General features: G+C 39.2%; 1 protein-coding gene across 1 annotated transcript in view; it reads left to right on the forward strand.

Moving 5' to 3' along the window:
• Positions 1 to 21896, forward strand: part of TRANK1 (tetratricopeptide repeat and ankyrin repeat containing 1) — a 44949-nt gene that overhangs the window by 7219 nt on the left and 15834 nt on the right. The window contains 13 exon segments of the mRNA XM_067291298.1: positions 1369 to 1492; positions 2514 to 2664; positions 3355 to 3473; positions 4891 to 4974; positions 8167 to 8305; positions 8936 to 9064; positions 10933 to 11100; positions 13785 to 13943; positions 14334 to 14585; positions 15482 to 15658; positions 17208 to 20099; positions 20719 to 20918; positions 21390 to 21527. Coding sequence (XP_067147399.1) covers positions 1369 to 1492; positions 2514 to 2664; positions 3355 to 3473; positions 4891 to 4974; positions 8167 to 8305; positions 8936 to 9064; positions 10933 to 11100; positions 13785 to 13943; positions 14334 to 14585; positions 15482 to 15658; positions 17208 to 20099; positions 20719 to 20918; positions 21390 to 21527 — 4732 coding nt within the window.

The raw sequence follows: 21896 nt of genomic DNA on the forward strand, positions 1-21896 counted from the left end.
AGTCTGATTATTTTTAAAATGATTTGTACAGGTTGCTTTGTTCTGGTTATTTGGACATTCTTATTATTGTAAGATTTGGTCAAAAGTAATTTTTCAGGGGAGGAGTTATTTGAATGCTTCTTTTCAAATGTTAAGTGCTTTTCATCCTCAGTTAACATCAGTTGCTAACATTATTAATTGTTAAATAATTAACTATAAAATATTCATTACTACTGTGTGTCAGCACTTTTAACCTTATTTAACACTAGTCATTCATTCATTTGGACTATTTTCCATTAGTGTTAGCCATTCAGGCAAAGGATGGTAAAATGCTGTCTGGGGAGTATTTGGGGAGTGAAACAGGGCAAGTGCAGAGCCCAGCAGTCCATTTTGGTCGGCTCCTCCACATCTCCTTTTGCCTTCCTGTAGGCAACAGCAGGAGGTGCTCGCCTGGAAAACACTACTCTGAATGCATTTAATGTAGCTGAAACAACTTTCTTTAGGGTAGACTAGTAGGTAGGAGTACAATGGAGGATGCAGCGCTGTGCCACGTATAATTTGTCTGAGCACAGGCAAAATGGGCTTTTCTGACTCCTCAGCACCCTGTGGACCATAGCCCTGTAAGTTGTGTGCAACTCTTCCCCAAAACTCTCCTTTGGATCCAGGTGGCTCTACATTAGTGTATTTTGTTCTCTCAAATACATATTTTTATTTCTTCAGCTTGTGTAAATGTGGATAATTGTTGGCTTCATCAGCTGGTGATACAGTAAAATGTTTTTAGATTGTTTTTTGACCAAAAAATTTCCACCTATCTGCTTCCACTCGTGTGTCTCTTTTTTCCTTCCATTCATTGAATGCCCAGGTGTTTCTGGATGGTTTCTTAACGTCCTCTTAAATCTTTGTACCATGGTATTCTAGTAGGTTGGCTTTAAGCTTTGGAAGTGTCCAGTAGATGTAGGGACAGTCATCTGCATTTTGCCTGGCATAGCGTATTTTCAGTATCTTTATCCAGAGATAAAAATTTATGAGAATAGTTCATTTCATAGTGTTACAGTGTCTCATAAACATGTGAGAGAAAGGCATGGTGTACAATGAGGTTTGCTTGTTGAATCTTAATAGTGATTTTTCATGAGTCACCCATGTACCATTACTATTCTTTTAAAGAAATCTTGCCCCAGCATTTTCCATAGGATGTTAATAAGAGATATTATAGCTGAGATTCTAATTAACTTTACTTTTTAAAACTTTTTTTTCCTCCTTCTAATTTTGTTAGGTGGAATGATCGTATATATATATTTTTTCTTGTAGCTAACTATAAAGCACCACATATCTTTTTTTTTTTTTCTTCCTTTTTTTAAAACTAAACAGTTATACTGTTAACTTTCATAGGTGTTACAGAGACATAGCTGTGTTACACTGCAACAAATCAACTGCCTTGTACAGTCTTGGTAAATGGAGAGAAGCAGCTGTTTCAGCCTACGAGAGCTTACAGTGGGATCCAGAGTATGTTAAGGTACTGAAAAGTTTAAGCTGGCAGTTTCTGCCTAATTTATTTTTTAAACAAGCATCAATATTTGCTTCTTGTTGCTTTTATTTTTTTTAAGGTGCAATAAACAAATATAGAATAAAATTCCAGAATCAGTGTCTGAATATGTAGATGAACATAGGAATTACTACTGTAATAGTCCTTCTAATAAAGTGAAGCAGCTCCCAGATACTGTGGTAGGAGGCTTATGATTTAAATATGGTAGAATTGCATGCAAATGTCAATTTAACTTGCACTGAATCATGGCATGCCGATTAGGTGTTTTGAACAAATCAATTCCACTATGGCTCTGAGCCATTAGTTCAGTGGTGAATTTAAATGTATTCAAGTACCATTGACTGAATAATACAAGCATTATGGTAAATACTGAAAAGTGCTGCAGAACACTGAAATAAACTTGTATTGTGGACACTGTGACAAAGACTTTTTCCTGTCCAGAGGGAGTCAAAATACAGTTGTTACCTAAAGAATTCAAACACATAATGTTATTTTCCAAATTTTGTGTTCCAGGATTTATTGCTCTTTCACAGTATCTATAATGACCTCCCTAACATACAATATACTGGACTGCAAATTCTGAGGGTTGTTGACTGCATTGTGTGTGTGTGTGTGTGTGTGTGTTTTTAATAAGCGTGTGAGAAGTGGTGAAAATAATACTACTGGTCATGTTCTAGTATAATTAGTGAATTTAGGAGAAAATGATATTTTGCTGTGTAGCAAAGATCTCTGAATATTTTCCGAACAAGAACACTGAGTGTACCAGACTTGTGATTCTTTAAGGGAATAAAAGATTGTCTTGTCTTCTCACACAATTACCTATTTTTGCTGTGTTAGGTTGGTACTTAAGAATTTCTGTCAGCTATTTCAGTGTTGATAACTTTAAGGCAAAGTGCCTGTGCAGACAGTTGCAGTAGGGATTTCTCTAATAGGTCTTATCTCCTAAACTGTTGGCAGCTCATGGCGGTTTTTGTTCTTCTTTTTTCCCCAGGCTTATTACAGAGCTGGCCACTCACTGATCATGTTGTCAAACTCTTTTGAGGCAGTTTCTGCGTTTCATAAGGGTTTGAGTCTTCTGAATGCTTCTGCAGATCAATCTCAAGCTGCTGATTTTGTAGCGGGAATCTTCATAAGTGTCAATGGTAAACTCAAAAACTTATTTTTCTAAGAGCCTTTCAGCGATGGGGACAATGCAAGTCTTTGGTAGGGCATCTTTTGTGCAATCATTCATTTGGCCATTACTGCCACAGGTCTATCTTAAATGAATATATTTAGTGGCGCTTTTCTGCACCGTTGCATGCTTATTTTTGACGAATGTCTACCCTCAGTCTCCCTGCTCTCTTAAACGCTTCAAGCTCTCCTCCCCGTCTTGCTTTTTGGTCTGAATTGAAGGCTTTGTGTGATGGGCTTGCAGGCATTATGTGCGGTTTCTGGCAGTGCCCCTTCTTCACTCACTCGAACTTGTAGCCTTGTGTTAAGGACCTTCATTAACTTAACAGCATCTATATCTGGGTTCACCTACAGTAAGTAGAAAACCAGCATAAAGTTTTGAATGTCGTGGAGTTTAGAGGTGTTTTTTTGAGGGCAAGGATTACTTTTTTTTTTTTTTTTCATATTTAATGAGCACTGACTACTGATAACAACGCAGCTTTTCAGTTTAGTGGACAAAGATATTTATAATATTAAGTCAGATGCGTGCCCACATTTGACATTTTCTGGGGTATTAATCAGCACTAAAGTTGCCACTGTGCAATGAAGTTATTTAGTTGGGGACCACAACTTCAAAAATGCTGCGTGTACCAAGTAATTCTCATACTGGCTTCTTCCTGTAGATGAAAGAGACCTTCCATTGACTTATTTCCAGGCTCGTGCTTATATTTTCAGTGCAAGGTTTGATGCACTGATTTGGCAAATGGTGATAGAAAAGTTGGCCCAGAAAGGAAAGTGGCAGGTAAGTTTATTGCTACCTAAAGAGAACAAGTGTCCTGTATTTCTGCACAGTAGCTATGTATTTTTTTTCTCTGTTTAGGGTAAGCTATCATTACCTTTAAAATCTGAAACAATGAATACTTATTGTTTTCCTTGTTGGAAATATCCTGATTTTAGACTTGGAAAAATACTGAGTGGTAAATCTCTGAGATTGTTTACTTTCTCAGAGGGGTCAAATCAACTAAAAATTCCATTTGTCTCATTACTTTTCTGTGATAATTACAGTGCCATCTAGAATGATTATTGTTGAAAGGTGTTAGAGGAAAAAATATTTGTGGTCCCTTTTGCTCTTCCTTCTGTATGACCAGTTGGATTTTTGAAGCTGTCTGTGAAAGACCCACACACAACAGACCATCTCAGTGGGAGTATATGGCTGTTAACCAAAACCAAATTAATTAATAAACTCAGAAGGTATATCACCTGAAACTTTTAATTCCCTTTTTGTAGTGACTGTAAGAAAAATTGATCATTCTTACGATTATACCCTGCAAACTTTTTAAAGAAACACGTAGATGGATTAATACATGTTCAGAAATACTTCCCCCTCCTCCCAAAAAAAAAGTTGGTTTTGCTTTTGAAACTTGAAGCTAAACAGACATTGTTTATTATACTGAGTACCTGAAAATGTTTTTGTGCAATCTGCAGTTCCCTCAGGGAGCTGCTCCAACTCTGATTTCTGTGAAGATAGGTAGGTTTTCAAGGAGCAAGGCACAGTTTTTAGGGAAATAGACAAAACAAAAACAAACAGTTGATTCCTGTTAAGGATTTTAACATAGCTGGGGAGCCTCATGCTCCTGAATGTGAAGGTCCACCTCAAAGCAGAGGGTCCATTCCAAAGTGTATTGGAGAGACTTCTAGGACCTGACCTAGCATGTGTTTTTTATTTTTGAAGAAATTTTCATCTGTCATAGCTTCTCAGTCTGTTACAATCAAGTAAAAGTGTTTTTTACCATTTTTGTAATTCACTGTTTACTTATTTAAGACCATCCTTCAGTAGTTCTTTTCCATGTTGGACTGCAGTGCTGTCTGCCTTAGCCAGTGTGGTTAAATCACTGGTTGGTTAATAAATGGAAAGGTGAGCTCTCATCACCAGCTGTGCTGTTGCAGGTGCATGATAGCGTGTGCTGTGGGGCAGGGCAGCTTGTGTGCAAGATAAGGGACACAGGGAGGGAAAAAGTGTATATAACATTAAGTTGTTAATGGAAGGGAAGATTCAGCTGATAGTGTTTGAAGACCTGTCAAGATCTTAAGGATTAGGAATGTTGTTAGCCCTCACTTAGTTTTCCCAAAACATCTGCTGAGGCAGTGAAACACAAATGAAAGTTCCTAAGTACACTTACATGATCTCAAATATTTTCTTTTTTTTTTCTTTTTTTTAGTCTTGTCTGCTACTCTTCTCTGAGAAGAGAGAATTGCCCACAAATCTCAGAGTCAATCAGTTATCACTGAAGAATCTCTTTGAGGTAGTGTCAATTTTATTCTTTATTTTGTGCATATTTCATCATGTCTTTTACTGAGAGATTTTCAATCTTGTGTACAATGCTATAATAGATCCAAGAAAAATAAAATGGAAAATAACATATGTACTTTATACGGTTATATTAAATCATCTATTTTGTTCTTTTTTATTTGATCATTATAGAATCTTTAATTTGTATAAATTCTGTACATAATTTAATATTTCCTTTGATTTGATTAAAGGATTTGTTCCTCTCAAGTACAGAAAATGGTACATGTTGGGCTTGGAAGCTGGCATTTATATTAATGTAGAAAAATGTTTGACATCTGTTAAGTTGGATGTTTTCCAACCAGAATAATTCATGATCTTTCTGGGATAGTGTATTATTACGCTTTGCCAACCAGTCTCCACGCTGTTTCTCAATGCTGAGCATGATTAAAGGGAGATGAACTGGGATGATAATTTTCCCTTCCCTCCACACCCCAAATTTTTGGTAGGTTGCTTTATACCTAGGCAGCAGTTGCTAAACTCTCTCCCTGAAGGCCTTGATGCTTTCCAGATGATGTAGAGGATTTCGGCAAGATGTAAACATACAGCCATAGACTGAGTAGCCACAATGCCTAGTGCCTTTCACTGAGATGGTGGCATCTGCAGCCAGTAGAATTTGATCTTTATATTGCTTTTCTGAAACTTGCTGGTTTTTTTTTTTTTTTTCCTTGCAACTTCTCATGTTCTGCAACACTTGGATGTCCAAAGCTTTCTATACTGGGGGAAAAAAAACATCTTCCAACTGTCAAACTGCCATGCTAGTCTTGCTGCCAGTCCCATGCACACTGGTATGTCCCAGGGAGTCTGGTCATGTAATTGGGTGCACTGGGTGGCCTCGCTGGGCTCATGGTGCTTCCTCCCTGCCTGTGTGCACGGGAATCCTGCCAGACTACCTAGGACGTGTGAAGGGATGTGCAACCATCGTTCCCGACCCACCAGGAGTCAGGATGTGCCTGGGGGGCTGACTGTGCGGCAGGAGCTGCCAGGGGTTCACCTGGTCTGCAGCCTAGGAACAGCTGCTGTCTGCAGCAGGAACATGCATGGTTTTTAAAGGCATCACATAGCATCCCAGTCTGCTATCATGCAACTGATGCTCAGCCTGTTTTAACTGCAGTTTAGATAAAGCATTCCTTTTGGCCAATTTAAAACAAAACAAAAAACTCTGTATGCTTTTTTTCTTCTGTTTCTCTGTCTGTGTAACTTAGTTAACTGCAGTTCTGCTGTATGTAGTATGCTTTTAAAATATATGATTAAACCTTCATGGAGAAATTCTGTTTGGCTTTAAGCCAACGGAAGCTTTAGAAAATGTTAACTGTAGGCTACGCAGTACCATTCCTTGGCATTTACTGGTTATCAGATTAACAGTTCAGGGCATATTAATGGAATATACTGTAATTTGCCATTTAGCTGTTTCAATGCCAGTGGTATTTCTGTCATAACGATATCAAATTGGGCTTTTTCCATAAATATATTTCACTTAAGTGACTGACAGAGTGAACAGGAGTAATCCTGAAAAAGAAGGGGAGGTGTCAAAGGAAATGTATCAGCAGCTTATCAGTCAGCCTGCTTATAATGATAGCAGAAGAATTAGCAGATGGGGATGCACAAACACCAGTGAAGCTTTAGCTACCATCCAGTGTGTATGCTGTGTTTGTGCCAGCTGAGTAGCCCATGCAGGGCTTTGTGCTACCCTTGGTCACCCCTTGCGTGTTCGCTCCCCTTCTTTGGAGCGCGCTCTAGGCCCTGACAGTAAAGCTTGTAAATGCCATAGAGGACCTGTAAGGCATCTTAGCAAAGATCTTCCTTCCTAGGCAGGCAAATCAATGCGCCTCAATGAGAGAGCAGGATAACCATGGGTTGCCCTTGCAAAACAGTATGTCATTTCTTGTTTAATGGCCCTTCCAGTCTTTGCTCTTGAAATTTTTCTACATGCAGAAGATTGAAAGATTCAGGATGGAAAAATCCCTAAGCACTGCTTTTCTTTTGCAAGAGTTAAAGGAAAACGTGTCTTTCTGACAACTAGAACTTCCCCTGCTGCCACTACACGTTCACTGTGTGTGTGGTATTTTGAATTTGTAACTGCACAAACGGTAATTTTTGCCAGTCAAAATCTGGCATGAGGCATTAGAGAGACACTTAATTGTGGATGTTAGAAGCACGTGTGAAGACTGATACTTTTTTTAAAAAAAGTGACAGACACAAATGGAAAAAGTATGGTTGAATACCATTCCCAAGCACCCCCTCATGGCCTGATCCTTTTGGCATATCGTCCCAACTTCCATCTCCGCTTCCTCTATCCCCCTCTAGAGTTCCTCATGTCACTGCCCCCCTCTCTGGTAGGCTGTGCTTCATATTCATTAAGTCATTACTAAAACATCCTTTTTCAGTTCAGCCTCCTCCTGCTCAGGCTGTGCGCTTCCAGTCTTGGTCTGTAAACTTTCCTGTAAAATTCATGCTGGTGCCAGATCACCTTCTTTGAAGCAAACTGGCCTAAAATCTGCCTCCTAAGCCTTAACACCTTTTCTTTATGTGAGCAGTCGTATAATTATTGCTGTCTTAACTCTGGATGTTTGCTGAGCTGGCAAAGAGAGAGTAGGGCTTTGACCTGCTGTCCGTCTATGGGATTTCTGAGCTATAAAAGGACCAGTTGCCTGCACTCCCTACATCTCCTTCCCCAAGTCACTAGCTCCCTTTTACCAATTTCAAGTAATTTTTTTTTTCTTTGCTGGGGGGGTAGTTGGCTGCATAAAACTACCTCATTTGAGCTTAAAGGGACAATATCCCATTGCAGCAATATGTGCCTTGAGATGCAGTAACATTTAATAGACATGTATAAGGCAGAAACTTGCAGTCAATTATAGAAAAGAAATACAGAAATAAGTATTATAAAACAGACTTCAGATTCCATGCTATTCAGAGCAGGGTGAGATTCTCTCAAGATTCATGTGTGTCTCATAGGAGAAGAATATTTGTTTTGGGCTTCTACTGTAACTGTTGCAAAATGACACATTTGTTATATATGTACTGGATATGGCTTGATTATTATTGTCCTGCTGATTCTTGTCATTAAAACTGTGGAATTATGACTTAAAAAAAATGTCTTTTGCATATGTAAAATAATGTTTTGCAACTGTTCTCTTTTTTTCAGACTTACGAATTTTGTGGGCTTGATGACAGGATGCAACAAGTAGCAGAATTAGTCAAATGGCTAATTTCCATTGGGGCAAAAGTTGCAACCATTGGAGCGTGTCCACTTCATGCTGTTATCAGACTTTGTATCAAAGCAAGTGAGTGACATCCTGTGCTAAAATTAAACAAGGTGGCCTTTTCAGATAACTGACAGCTGGAACTTTCTATTTAATTAAAAACAAAAACAAACAACCCCCCCCCCCCCGAGATCAGATCAGACAGTTATGACCTTGCATGTATCAATACAGTGCTATTTAAAAGAATGTTTTAAGCTCTCTTTTTGATCATCTACACTTAGTAATGATACAAAACTAATAAGTACATTTAGATTATGTGTATGGGATACCTGTAATATGGTTTGAAGCCAAAGTGTAATTGACGTGGATCTTTCAGAGCCTGAATATATCAGCTTTGAGGGAAATACAGGATTTCTTCCTGCCACCTCAGTGTGGATCAGCAGTTTCTATATGTGCTACAGATCTCCGGGTCAGTCACAGAGCTGGGCAGGCTGCGAGTCAGTGAGAACGAAGCGCCACATCTCCCATAGTGCGACTGGCTCTTACCACGATTTGGTTTACATTTTTCTTCCCCTCTCTGTCTCCATGTTCAAGAAAAGATTCCTTAAAGGTGCATCATTCTGCTCTGTAGGCAAAACAAAACAAAACATCTGTTTATGCCATACCTCTGTTTACCATTTCATAACAAGTGGGTGTCTTTAATCATTTCAGAAAGGAACCACCTTTTCAGGTGGCTACTGGCTCAGAAGCCACACTTGAAGGATAGGATTAACCAGCAAGACAGAGATGGGTGCACTGTCCTGCATGTTGTGGCATCCAGTGAATATTCCCGGAAATGTAGTAAATATACATCTTTATTTTTTTTCTTCTTTTTTCTGTTGCTGTGGGGTTTTATTTTCTTATGGGGAAAAAGGAATGGAAGAAGATTTCAGACACCAGGGTTAATTATTTCATGCTGAGGAAGAAAATGAGGAAGTCATGTAATCAGACTATAGACTTGTAATTATGACTAATATTTAAACATTTCAGCAGTTCCTTTATAAAATCACTAGCTCTGATATGGTGGCTTTTTCTCTTGCTCTTTTGGTTATGATTTGCCTACAACTTGCTTGCTTCAGTTTTTAGGTACATTTTTAAATCTCAGTGTCCTCATAAAATACTGTTAGAGCTCCAGTGTATCTGGAGTTTTCTTTCTTGTTTGTAAGGTAGATGAAGGCTTAAAACCTAACCATAAGTAGTAATGTACCTTGGTCAGAGGGGGAAAATGAAATGCTCTCCTCCTGGTTTTCTGAGGGATTTCTTTTACATTAACTTAGCCTGGCTTTTTTCCTTGTATTTGTTACTACGTCCACTGGGTGGCAACAGGAAATAAGCATCAATCCCAAGATAACACTAGGCTTCTAGATCATTAAATGTAACGACATTCTAGTCGTTCTCTTTAATAGTACGAATGAGATGCCCATAGCCTTTATGTAACTAAATTGATTTTCTGTAGTGGAGTCGCACTTCTCTCGCAGCAGTTTCATCTGTTGCTAAATGACTACTGCATTTCCCAAACTGATCCTGTACATACATATATATACACGTATACAATGCATATGCATATATTTTATATATGTAAAATATATAAAATTATATATAGAGATACATGCACATGCATGCATATAAATATATATACGCTCACATTTTTTATATATAAATAAATATATACACACACCTATATACATATATATACACACACACACGAACCCCTCAGAACCACCTGCAAACAAAAATAATCCCTGAAATAGCATGAATGGTAGGCTTAGGCAAACAAAGCAAGACAGCTGTGTGGCCATCTAACACTGCTTTGCTAACCATGGCTCATTTTTCCCTTGCATGGCAGGCAGCGTGGCTCTCCTGCGCTCCTCTAGCTGGTTTGTGGGCATGGCGTATAGCACGCGCGCAGCTCTCCGAGGCCAGAGGTGCAGACAGCTGCTTGCAGCGCTGTGGAATGCCCCTGATAGTGCAATATGACAAACTAGGAAGGGAGCACATTTTCTTCCAGAATATTAGATAATATGTGAAGGCTTTAAATCAAAATTGTATTTATTGCATCTGTTTGATCTGTAACACTTATTCTGAAATATTGTAGAGGACAGTAACTTCTGTGGAAAGAACTAGTACCTACCATTAGTCAAATTAGAAATAATCTTTGTTACAAGACTGATTACCGAGAAAATCATATATATTATGGTGCTCCTGGCTTAGGAAGGAAACCTAGTGTCTAGCTGCATCTATTCATTCCAGAATATGTGAAATACTCCCTTTTGTTGAGTCACCTTTTAAACAATAGTAAAAAGCCCTGTTTCTTTTCTTTATATTCAGAGCAGTTGGCCTAGAGAACGGAGACCGGAGCCGGGGCATCAGGGAGGAGGGTATTGCGCGCTCTGCCTCTGGCCTCTTGGATGCTCCTGAGGCACCCCGTCACTTTGCTTTCTATGCTTCCATTTTCCCATTTATAATAAAGAAGATGAGATGTCAGTTTTTCTGAACAGGCTTTTGGGTTTCTGTCGAGGAATAATACCTAACAGTACCTCATTCTTACGACACTGGTAGAATTCAGATATGTTGTTTTGAGTAAAATTACATTAGAAGTTGTGCCAGGAACTTAAATCTGAATAATGGGAATTTTGCTTCCTGTAACACTTACTCGTTTAATGCTTTAGATCAAACAGAAGATGTACGCATGCTCCTGAATTTTGGGGTTGATCCCACCATTCCAGATGGACGGTCAAGATGTGTCATAGATATCTTGAAAAAGAATAAAAACTTCAGTGCTGTCAAAGCAGTCAGCAATCACATTGAGAAACGCACTTCATCTGAGGAATTGTCAGGTATTGTATGGACTGTGTGGTTTCCCTGTTTTAAAATTGTATTCTTTGGATACAAAATTGTTTTATTTGTCATTGGTAATTGTGTTTTTTTGTGAAAGTTTTCATACAAGTCACAACATCACCCTGATTTCCTATCAGTCAGTTTTAAACATTTTATTCTTGGCTGAAGGTGTCTGCTGTCCAATTACTGTTCTTAATATATAATACTGTTCTTAATATATCATGCAATAAGTAACTCTAGGTTGCTATAAATTACTGTAAACCACTGTTTTTTCCTTAACGGAAAATGTGGTTCCTCCAATAGAAACTGCTTCTCCTTTTGATGCTTTTCCAGTTTTGACCTTTTACCTGAACCTTAGTTTTCAGAAAATGAAGCATCTGGTAAAAGTATGGGTGGCCTATTTTAAAATGCTTTATCAAGAAGAATGCTAGCAAGAAATAGAAACCCTGAAATGATGAATGTATGTGTGTGAAATGATGCTGACTGTTTTTAAAAATAAACAAAACAAAATAATATTTTAATGAGAGCTTTGTTCACAAAGTTTCAGCCATCTTTGATCTGTATGGGTGATGTGTAGATAAAACTTCTGTGTTAGTTTGAAAATCTTAACCTCTGCATATTGGAAGGGAAAAGAATAGCAATGCAGACTATCAGTCTAAAGCTAAGAGAGTCTCTTGCAACCAGAACTGGGGAGCTCAGATTTACATTCTTGGGCAAACTTCAAGTGTGTTAAAAGGCTTTGATTTGTTGATATTTCTAGGTAGTTTGCAAAAGATCTGTTGTCTTACAGAAAAACAAAAATTTTAATTGTCCCAGGGCTAACATGAAGTTTCATGAACTGAGGTGATAAATTGGTTTCTAGGCTGCTTTTTCATAATAACTTGTCAGTTTTAAAGAGGATTCTGATTCATCTGTTGCTTGTAATTTTCTGTCCTGATCAAGTGTGATGGTCCAAATAACTGGCATTTCCTCTTGCTTACCAATAAATGAGGATGAGAAAGCATATAAATTTTCTGATGCTGCCCCAGTGTGAAATTATCAAGATCAGCTGTGCCTTGTATAGTTTCTTTCCTGTCTTAACAAATGGGATGACTTTTGAGCTGTCTAGACTGTGGTAGAGGTCAGAGATATGCTAGCTAGGTCAGAAGATTGAAGCTGACTACCTGCAGGGCTGGAAAGTCTCTGTGGGATGTGCATGGCACTACAGCTTGGTTGCTACTTATATCCTAGCTCTAAAAAAGTCCATAGTGTGGCCATGTATCTAGCAGAGGATCCAGTTTGGAGACGCTCTTGTGAGTACCCCTATGAGAACTGGCTGATCAGCTGATTAGGCAAGATGTTCCTGCGGGACTTTGAGATCTAGAAACTGAGGAGGCAGATCCTACAGCTGGTCTTTTCAAGCCATGGTTTAGGCCACCGTTTAAAGTTAGAAGATGAATAAGTCCTAGGCATAGGCTTTGCTCACCTTGAAACCATTTTTTTCAGTACAGTCTTTCTGAGATGGTGTGGTGCCTCATTTGCCTGTTTTCCCAGGCACTAACCTACTCCAGCTTTAAGGTAACGTCTGTATTAGCAGTATTACCATATTAGCCCAAAGCATAACCTTTTCAAACCAGAGCTGGCTCATCTCATGCAGATATCAGAGCACAGATGGAGCAAAAGACTACAGAGACAGGTGAAACTCATCAAAAAAACAAAGCTTTTAGATTACGTTTCTGATTTCATGTGTATATGGCATATAAGATGCATTGGATTTCATTGCACTTGCGTCTTCTGACTCCTGGCAAGCAGATTCCCACAGTTGCTCTTTCTTTACCGTAGAGATCTCTTGACATGCTCTGGAGAAGGTCTTAGCCCAGTGACATATCAGGAAGCTAACACCAATCCCCCTGTGGTGGTAGCTGCCTTGTCTAGTGTTCCAGGTAGTTTGGCATGTCTTTTCTGTTCAAGTTTTTTCTGCAGTGCGCAGCCCCCAAGTGTTTTCTAGGCTTGGTGCAAATAGGGAGGCTGGAGAACATGTTCCTGCATTACAGAAAACAATCTGGCATTAATCCTGAGTGCTAAAAAGATGACCAACCTTTTCTGTCTCTTTGATGTCCTAAGGGATAAAGTTGCTGTTTTATTTGGTATAAAGTTGGGCTAAGTCTTCGAGTTTTCATCTAAGGGCATTTGTTAGGATAATATTTAATCTGCCATTGTTCGTTATATAAGTATCTTCATTTGTAGGTATCATTCTGGTGTTTTTTTGTTTTTTTTTGTTTTTTTTGTTTTTTTGAGGACAAATTTTATGGCCGTATTTCATAAATGCTGGTGAAGATTTAGACAAGCTCAGGGCATCTAATTAAAACTGTATGCTGAAAATGTTACTGTTCTTAGTCATCTACCCTAAAAATCCTGACCAACATTATCACTGCGAGGCAGGGGTGTCCTGTCTGCTTCCAGATCAGCTTGTGAACTATTGCAATTTTTAGCCTAGTGTACTAAGGTAAAGAGCGTATTTGAGTGTGTGAAATATCCTCTGGGATGTAAAGTCCATCCTAGGAATGGCTTTGGCAGTAAGAATTTCAGCTATCTGATTTTAATCTGCCTCCACACATTTCTCGGAGCCCTGAGAAATTATATATTACAATCCTGCCCTGAAAACACAAGGAACTGGTTTATCAATTTCTGTAATGTTTTGCAGGGGGAAATGAAAGCAGAGCCATAGTTGATGCAGAGTCTCTCCCAGATGTTCTTCAGCAGTTCCTCCAGTTCTGCAGGCCTGAAAATGGAGCAGATCATAAAAACTTACTGAAGGAAGACACGGTTCAGGGATTTCTGAAACTGCTGTCTACTTTGAAAGGTACAGTGCGTTCCCATTTCTCTGCTTCACAGAACTTAATCGGTGTGAAAAATATTTGATGCTGACATACAGTTTCTGCTCTCTCTTTCCCTTCCTTCACTTACCTCTTTCTGCAACTGAAATTACTGAAGTAACGTGCTTTTACTTATTTTTACTGTTGTGTTTTGCCTTTAAAAAAAACAGAATATGCACAAAAATTCAATAAAATAAATCAAAGTGTTTAAACTTACTTGGCAGTCGGCATGAGGACAAAAGGGTGTAAGTGGAGAATTCTGCTGTTCTGTGCTTTTAATTTAATTTCTTCAGTTTATTATTCTGAAATTAGTTTACAGAGAGATGAATTTCATTATCTGTTTTGAATGAGTTATTTTTTTCTTGGCTGTCTTGCAGAAATTCCTGAAGGGATGGTTTGTGACATCTCCCATGCCTGTGCTAACAACTTCATAAAACAGTTGTTGGAGAAGCAAATGTGGCATGAAGTTTTGCTGTTGCTAACAGGGAAAGCCACTGGGGAAAAGCCATCAGATGGAGGACTCTTCAAAGGCTGTAGTCTCTCAGATGTTGACATAGGCAGCATTATCCATCAGTGTGACAGACTGGATGAACCGGTGTACCTCATAAGATGCTTGATAGAAAGAGGAGGTGAAAAACTGAGCAATATTAATATGTTATAAAAGACTTGATGTTTTGTTTTGCATTTTTAGAGCAACATAGTTTCAGATGCACCAAAGCATGACTATTGTGGCTCTGTATAAGTGCAGTGGCTTTTTGGGCTTTCAGTCCCTCAGCTGCATCCACAGCGTGCAGCGTGGGGAAGCTAGTAGGGTTGCTTGGGAAGCACGATGTTTTGCAGCTGAAATTGGGCTGGCAGAGTTTGGTTTGGAAAGAAATGGCCAAGGATTATTGCTGCTTCTTTGCTTGTGGTGTCTTTAGTTTTTAATTGCTCTATCTTCAGCCACAATATTGTCTTGATAGATACTGTAAGCCCCAGATTTTGGGTTGTTGTTGTGTCACAAGTAATTGATTACTTGAGTGATTCACGTTTTTCAAAGGCATGACCAAACGTCTTCTCTTTTAGTTAGAGTGGACAGCATAATTTTTGTTGTTTTGCATGAGGTTTATTCCTGCATGTTTCCTTCTCATCTTATAACTTGTTGTTGTTAAATAAATCAGAGATCCACAGTAGCCTTATGAGCACCTGAGGTGTGAGGAGGCTTCTTTCTTTTTGGTCAGTGTCTGACTTTCTTCAAGAAAGTAAGTTCTGGCTTTCCTATCTTCCTGTGTCAATGGGAGAACTGGTTGCTCAGTTTTGTGGGAGACCAGAGGAAGCTCTGAAGATTTTCTTAGTCAGAAACTCTAACAGACACTTGTAACAAGCTGAAGGAAAAAAAAAAACAACCCAAAAAGAAAAAACCCAAAGAATCCGGTCACCTACTTAGCAATCAAAATGTGCATCTTCCTCTTTTTAGCACTTTCCATAGTTTGTCAATCTGGTGTATCAAATTCAACCCCTGATGTTTTCATGTGCTTCACACTAGCTTTGCCAGATGGGATTGGAACTGACTCTGAAACACCACTGCAAATATGCCTGAAAAAGAACTATTTTGAACTGGTGCATTTGCTGCTGAGCAAAGGTGCAGATCCTCGAAATGTCTTCATGGCACGAGGAGATACTCCTTTACATGCTGCAATTTCCATCTGTTTAGATAAAAGAGGTAAGGCTTCTGCTTGTGTGCCTGGGCCTGAGGGACACAAAGGGCTGTGCATGTTTAGTTTTTGCAGCAACTGCTTAAAACATCACCATCTCTTGTGTGTCTGGTCCACTACCCCCTTAGCTGACATTTACTGGTGAGGTAGCAGAGGCAGCAGGCTGGGATGTGGGACCGTATCTTGGCCATAGAAGTTTGCAGCCTAGAGGAGGCATGCAAATCTTCAAGGTGGTGGGTTCCGCTTTCAATTTGCGGTGGCTAAGGGTATGTGGGGAGAGATGGCTGCTCAGGTGACAAGTGCAATTCAGGCAGCTCTGTCATTTCCATCACTTGCTGTTTTGTACACATGTTCTTACACCTTCAGCTTAATCAAGCTAATTGAGAAATGAAGGCTTCTCCTTGAAACCCTATAAAATATGTGTTATTAAGTGGGGATGAAGTAAATATGAAGGGTCAAGGAAGAAGTAAAGGTAAAGGCAGAGCAGTGGCAGCAGACTTCAGGGAAATTCTAGAGTGACTTCTGAAGTCCTTTTCCCTGTTTCTGTTCAGTCAAAACTCAAGCAAAGTTTTTGCTTGGAGGAGGACAGAGTGAAAGGACTTCATGGGTTATGTATAAATGTAAGGCATTCAGATAAACTATCAAATTAAGCCCCAAAGTCAGGTTTGATTTAAAAAAATTAATTAATCTTTCAACTTAAAAATACAACTTAAAGAACTGAATATTAATTTTTAAAGCAGACATGTTTCATTTAAAAGCTTCAGAGAGATTAAAAACATGGAAACTGCTGAAGGTAAATTTCAAATCAAAAGGTTCAGAAATCAAATGACAGTATCTTCTTTTAAGTGTTTTTCACTTTGAAAAATATGAGATGGAATTTTTTTATAATGACTCATGTAACAGTCTTTTACAATTAAGAAAGAAATGTCTCACATAAATTATCCGGACTAAATTCAGAAAGCTGTAGAGTAGCGATTTTTTTTCCCAGGGAGGTATTAGATTAGATTTTATTTTGCAGGAAATTACTCTAGAGACTTCAGATCTGGAAAAATAGGAGGATTCACCATGGGTTATTTTAGTAATCAGAAGTTATCTGCACCAGATTCCTTCTGGGTGACGTATTAAAATGAACCAAATGACCCCAAAGTAGTACCCAAAGCTGCAGTCTGTCCACATCACCAGTCACCTGATTGTCTTTGTTAGTCACAGCTGATTTAGGAGGATTAACAAATCTGCCTGCACCCAGCGGTTAAAAAAGAATGAAATTGAAATGCTGTAATTGAAATTCTTTGAAGAATGAGATGCTACAGGAGCAGTTGTTGCACAAGGGATTTTAAAGCTTTGCTGCCATTGTACTGTTTTTTCTGAATCCTAGAAAAGCTCGGTTTTGAGGCATCTCAAAACAGCCTGTTTTACAAACATGAAATGTAGAATTTTAAATGAAAATCAATGTGCTTTCAAAAGAAATAGCTGCAGGGGGGAAAAAAAGGTATAAAAATTTGTGGTCTTCAAAGCAGCATTTTAAAGCAAGTGATTTTGTTGTTCTCTTCTTTTCAGACAGCACTGGTTTAAACATCCTGAACTATCTGCTTGATCTCTTTGCTTCAAGACCTTCAGATTTTCCATATCTTAATCCAAATATCCAAGATGAGAATGGAAATACAGTGATGCATATTATTTTTCAGAGAGGATTGTCAAAGCAGGCTAAGAGAATAATGGATTCATTAGCAAAATTTGATATTAACTTTAATATAAAAAACAAATTAGGAAGAGATGTGAGGCATAGAATTAAAAAAAGTGACCCACTGCTACTTGCCTGGAATAACGCTGTATCAGAGAAGAAGAAGTATCGGCACGATATAGTAGGGCAGCCAGTTAAAACACCTAAGTCTGTTCCAGCTTGTAGCACTTTGCAGCCAAAGAACACAGGGCGTTCTTCATCTGGGGCTTCATTAAAGACACCATCTGGCAACTCAGCACGTAATGATGTAAAAACCCTGTGTTCTGTACAGACAAAAAATGATCAGTTGGCAAAGCAGGAAACGGAAGGAATAAATAGCCCCTTAAATCTGCAGGAAAGTCTAATTCAGGCAATCACAGCTTTAATTCAGCAGTTGGAGTTGGGTGACACCCTGAGAAAGGATAATTCTCTGGTAAAAAAGCCTTCTTCCGCCCAGACTAACTTGGAAGGGGGAAAAAGTGAGTCTACACAACCTTGTGGAAGTGTAGCTTGTGCTGAAGGAAAAGGGGATGATCTTGAGAAAAAGAAGGGAGCAGGGGAGGGGCATGCTGAATTTAAGATGGACCTGCCTAATAGAGAGAAGGAAAAAACAGTGGAAGAGTATGAGAAGATTCAGGACCTTGAGACATACTTTCAGGAGTTTGATAACATGACGTGGGAAATAGAATGCACTCCTGAAATGCTGAAGACTTTGCGCAGCAAAGCGGTACCTCATTATCTGAAAACCAAAACTATAATGATAATTCAGCAGCTTGGCAATGGGGAATGGACTAGGGACCTTCAAAAGCCACTCAAACATTTGAAAGCTGATATCCAGCTGTATGAAGCCAAGTTGGGCAAAGGTGAAAGAATGCTGTGGGAACTTGCGATAGACTTTTCTCCTCGTTGCAGTGAGAGTGCAGAAGAGATCATGGAGACAGAACAGTCAAAAAGTCGTCCAGAAAAGTCTGGAAGAGTTTACACTGAAATAATCAGAATTTGGGCCATTGTTCTGGACCACTGCAAGCTAGACCGTGTCTTAGATAATATATGTATTTCCTACAATCGTGGTTTGTCCTGTGTCCTGAGGAAAAAGCTCAAGGGCATAAATGAAGGACATCAGACCTACAATGTGAAAACACAGAAGCGCATTCCACGTTGTTACATTGAAGACCCAGAGGCAGAAAAAACAAAAGAACATACTATACCTGAGTATTTCCCTCCAGCCAGTGCAGTGGAAATGGAATATAATATAATGAAGTTTCACAGCTTCAGTACTAACATGGCATATAACATTATAAATGATATACATTCTGCTGTTGAATACCCCTTCCGAGTCGGGGAGTTAGAATATGCAGTAATTGACCTCAATCCGAAGCCCATGGAACCAATCATTTTAATTGGGCGAAGTGGGACAGGGAAGACAACTTGCTGCTTGTACAGGCTTTGGAAGAAATTCCATTCATACTGGGAAAAATCCACCTTGGCAAAAGGTCCTCTGCTGGAAAGGCAAACATGGCAGCAAAGGCAGTGCAGTGAAGTTGAAAAAGCTATATTGGAGGAGAAAAAGAATGATGAAAAAGAGGAAAGTGATGATTCTAGTGAGGAGCAGGTCAGTGACGAGCAAGAACAGGACAGTGGGGATGAAAAGGTTCCTGCATGCACTGTTGGTGCAGAAACAAATCCTTCTGAGGGCTGTGAAGAAGAGCAAACGCGAAGCACAGAAGCATCGAACAGCCTGGAACACCTGCACCAGATCTTTGTGACAAAAAATCCTGTTTTATGCCAAGAAGTTCAGAAAAATTTCATTGAACTTAGCAAGTCTTCTAGGGTAACCAGGCACTTCAAGCCTCTGGAGCCAAATATTCACAAGCTACAAGATGTTAAAGATAGAAATTTCCCACTGTTCATCACCTCCAAACAGTTGTTGCTGTTACTGGATGCATCCATGCCTGACCCATTTTTTCTGAGGAATGAGGACGGAAGCCTTAAAAGAACCATTGTTGGCTGGAGTCCTCAGGAAGACTTGGTTGTACCAAATTGGCAAGATGAGGATGAAGAAGGTAATGCTGAAGGAGAACTTGGTGATGATGAAGGAGCTGCAGATGTATACTCCAGGGAAGGAGATCCTCGGACTTTTGTGACTTATGATGTGTTTGCTAATGAAATATGGCCAAAAATGATAAAAGGTAAAAGCTTGTACAATCCTGCACTCGTTTGGAAAGAAATAAAATCATTTTTGAAAGGCTCTTTTGAGGCACTGAGCTGCTCTGGGGGTAAACTTACTGAGGAACAGTACAAAAAGCTAGGCCGGAAAAGATCACCAGACTTCACAGAAGACAGGAGTGAAATCTATCGCCTCTTCTGTCTTTATCAGCAGATAAGATCACAGAGGGGTTACTTTGATGAAGAAGATTTACTGTATAATTTATCTCAAAGACTGTCAAAGATCAAGGAGCTGCCATGGTCCATTCATGAGTTTTATGGTGATGAGATTCAGGATTTCACTCAGGCTGAGCTAGCGCTGCTAATGAAATGCATCAATGACCCTAATGCCATGTTTCTGACTGGTGACACTGCCCAGAGCATAATGAAAGGAGTTGCTTTTCGTTTTAGTGATCTGAGGTCACTGTTTCATTATGCGAGCAAGAACTCTATGGACAAGAAGCAGCACATTAGAAAACCGAAAAGGATATATCAACTGTACCAGAACTACAGATCTCATTCAGGTAGAGTGCCAAGTTTATCATATGAGCCTCTGCTCTTCAGGTGTCACAAACACTTCGAGTTTCTACTGTCCCGTTCAAAACATCTTTAAAGAGCCTGATTTTTATTTAAGAGCTCAGATGGTCAGCTCTTTCTGACATCTAGACTTTATATTCTGATGCCTCAACTAGAAAGCCAGGAATGAAGGCTTTTAAAACTGTAAATTGTCATTTTTGCAACACTTATGCTTACTGAATGTTTTGTTTGTATTTGACTTAAAGGAAAACTTAAAATATATACATTTTCTTCCCTCACAATCCCAAATTACTAGGCTTTGCTGGATTGGTGATGTACTTCAGCTTTTCTTCTTACTTGTTTCTCATTTGTGACCTTCATTTTGTGACAAGGAAGACATTGCTAAGTCTTTGTAACATGCTTTCTGATCTATACAGGTCCATTAGTCAGATCTGGTCGAAGTAGCAGAAACATATAATGGACCTTACAGCTGCTTTTTTCTTTCAGTGGGTTTTTTTGTTCTGATATTTCTTCATTTCAAATTTTAACAAAATCCTTTAAAAGCATGTTTATGAGAGTATGAGACAGTCAGACTGAAGTTTAAGGTCTATCTTTTGCTTATTACAGGTATTCTCCATCTTGCATCTGGAGTGGTTGATTTGCTTCAGTACTACTTCCCAGAATCCTTTGATCGCCTTCCTAAGGACTGTGGTCTCTTTGATGGACCAAAGCCAACGGTCTTGGAGTCCTGCAGTGTTAGTGACCTGGCAATTTTACTGAGAGGCAACAAAAGGAAAACACAACCAATTGAATTTGGAGCACATCAGGTTTGCTTTTCTTAGGTATATGGCTTTTTGCAAATACTTCTGGGTCTGTTGCTAATTAAATCATCATTTTATATGGACCTCTCTCTGCAACCTCTTTCTTTTTAGCCCCTGCAGCTCACTCATGAAATGTACCCTTTAGACTCAGAAACCTTTCTAATGTGTGTCTGTGTTTCTTTTCAGTGTATTTCTGGCTTGCCTTTTCTGCTCTTTTTTGCATCAGATGCCTTCTATCCTGTTTCTTTCTTGTTCCAAACTTTCTTTCACCAGTTCTACAACTTTCTCCTCATAACATGTTCTAGCGGCAGCTTAGCAGACTTCTTCATGGAGTGTATGGAAATATCTTCGGGTTGAATTTTGTCCATTTTTGAGAGAGCTTTTGAAATATCATGACACATTCTTAAGCTTTCTCTATGCAACTGTTACCTTTTTGGCTTCCTAATATGTTCTTTTTATTCATGTATTTTATGGTAGGTGGTATTAGTTGCAAATGAGATGGCCAAGGAGAAGATACCTGAGGAACTCAGTTTAGCGCTTGTACTGACAGTTTATGAAGCAAAGGGCTTGGAATTTGATGACGTCCTCCTCTATAATTTCTTCACAGACTCCGAGGTATTTGTCTTCCCTATTTTCTGCATTTTTTTCTTAATGCCTTGATCTTACATACAGTTTAATAGGCTTTGCAGCTGAGGAAGTGTTCACGGTTTCCTCTGAAGACAGGTGGCTTCATCAGAGAGTAGAAAACAGGGTTCATAGGTGTATGAAGTGAGCCTGTGTTTCCCTTAGAGTGCTGTAATTTCCTTTAGACTGGCTGTTCCAATTTCAGGGAGAGCCTTGGGATTCATATGCGCACACACACATGCATGCACACACATGTGCACACACACACACCCCTGCTGCATGCCAGCAGTACTGTGGTAGCTGATAGCATGTTCCTCCTGGCTGCTCCCTGTTCAGGTCAAAGCAGTTGGTGGATGAGCA

This window comes from Apteryx mantelli, chromosome 2 (genome assembly GCF_036417845.1).
Source record: "Apteryx mantelli isolate bAptMan1 chromosome 2, bAptMan1.hap1, whole genome shotgun sequence".
Classification (NCBI taxonomy): Eukaryota; Metazoa; Chordata; class Aves; order Apterygiformes; family Apterygidae; genus Apteryx; species Apteryx mantelli.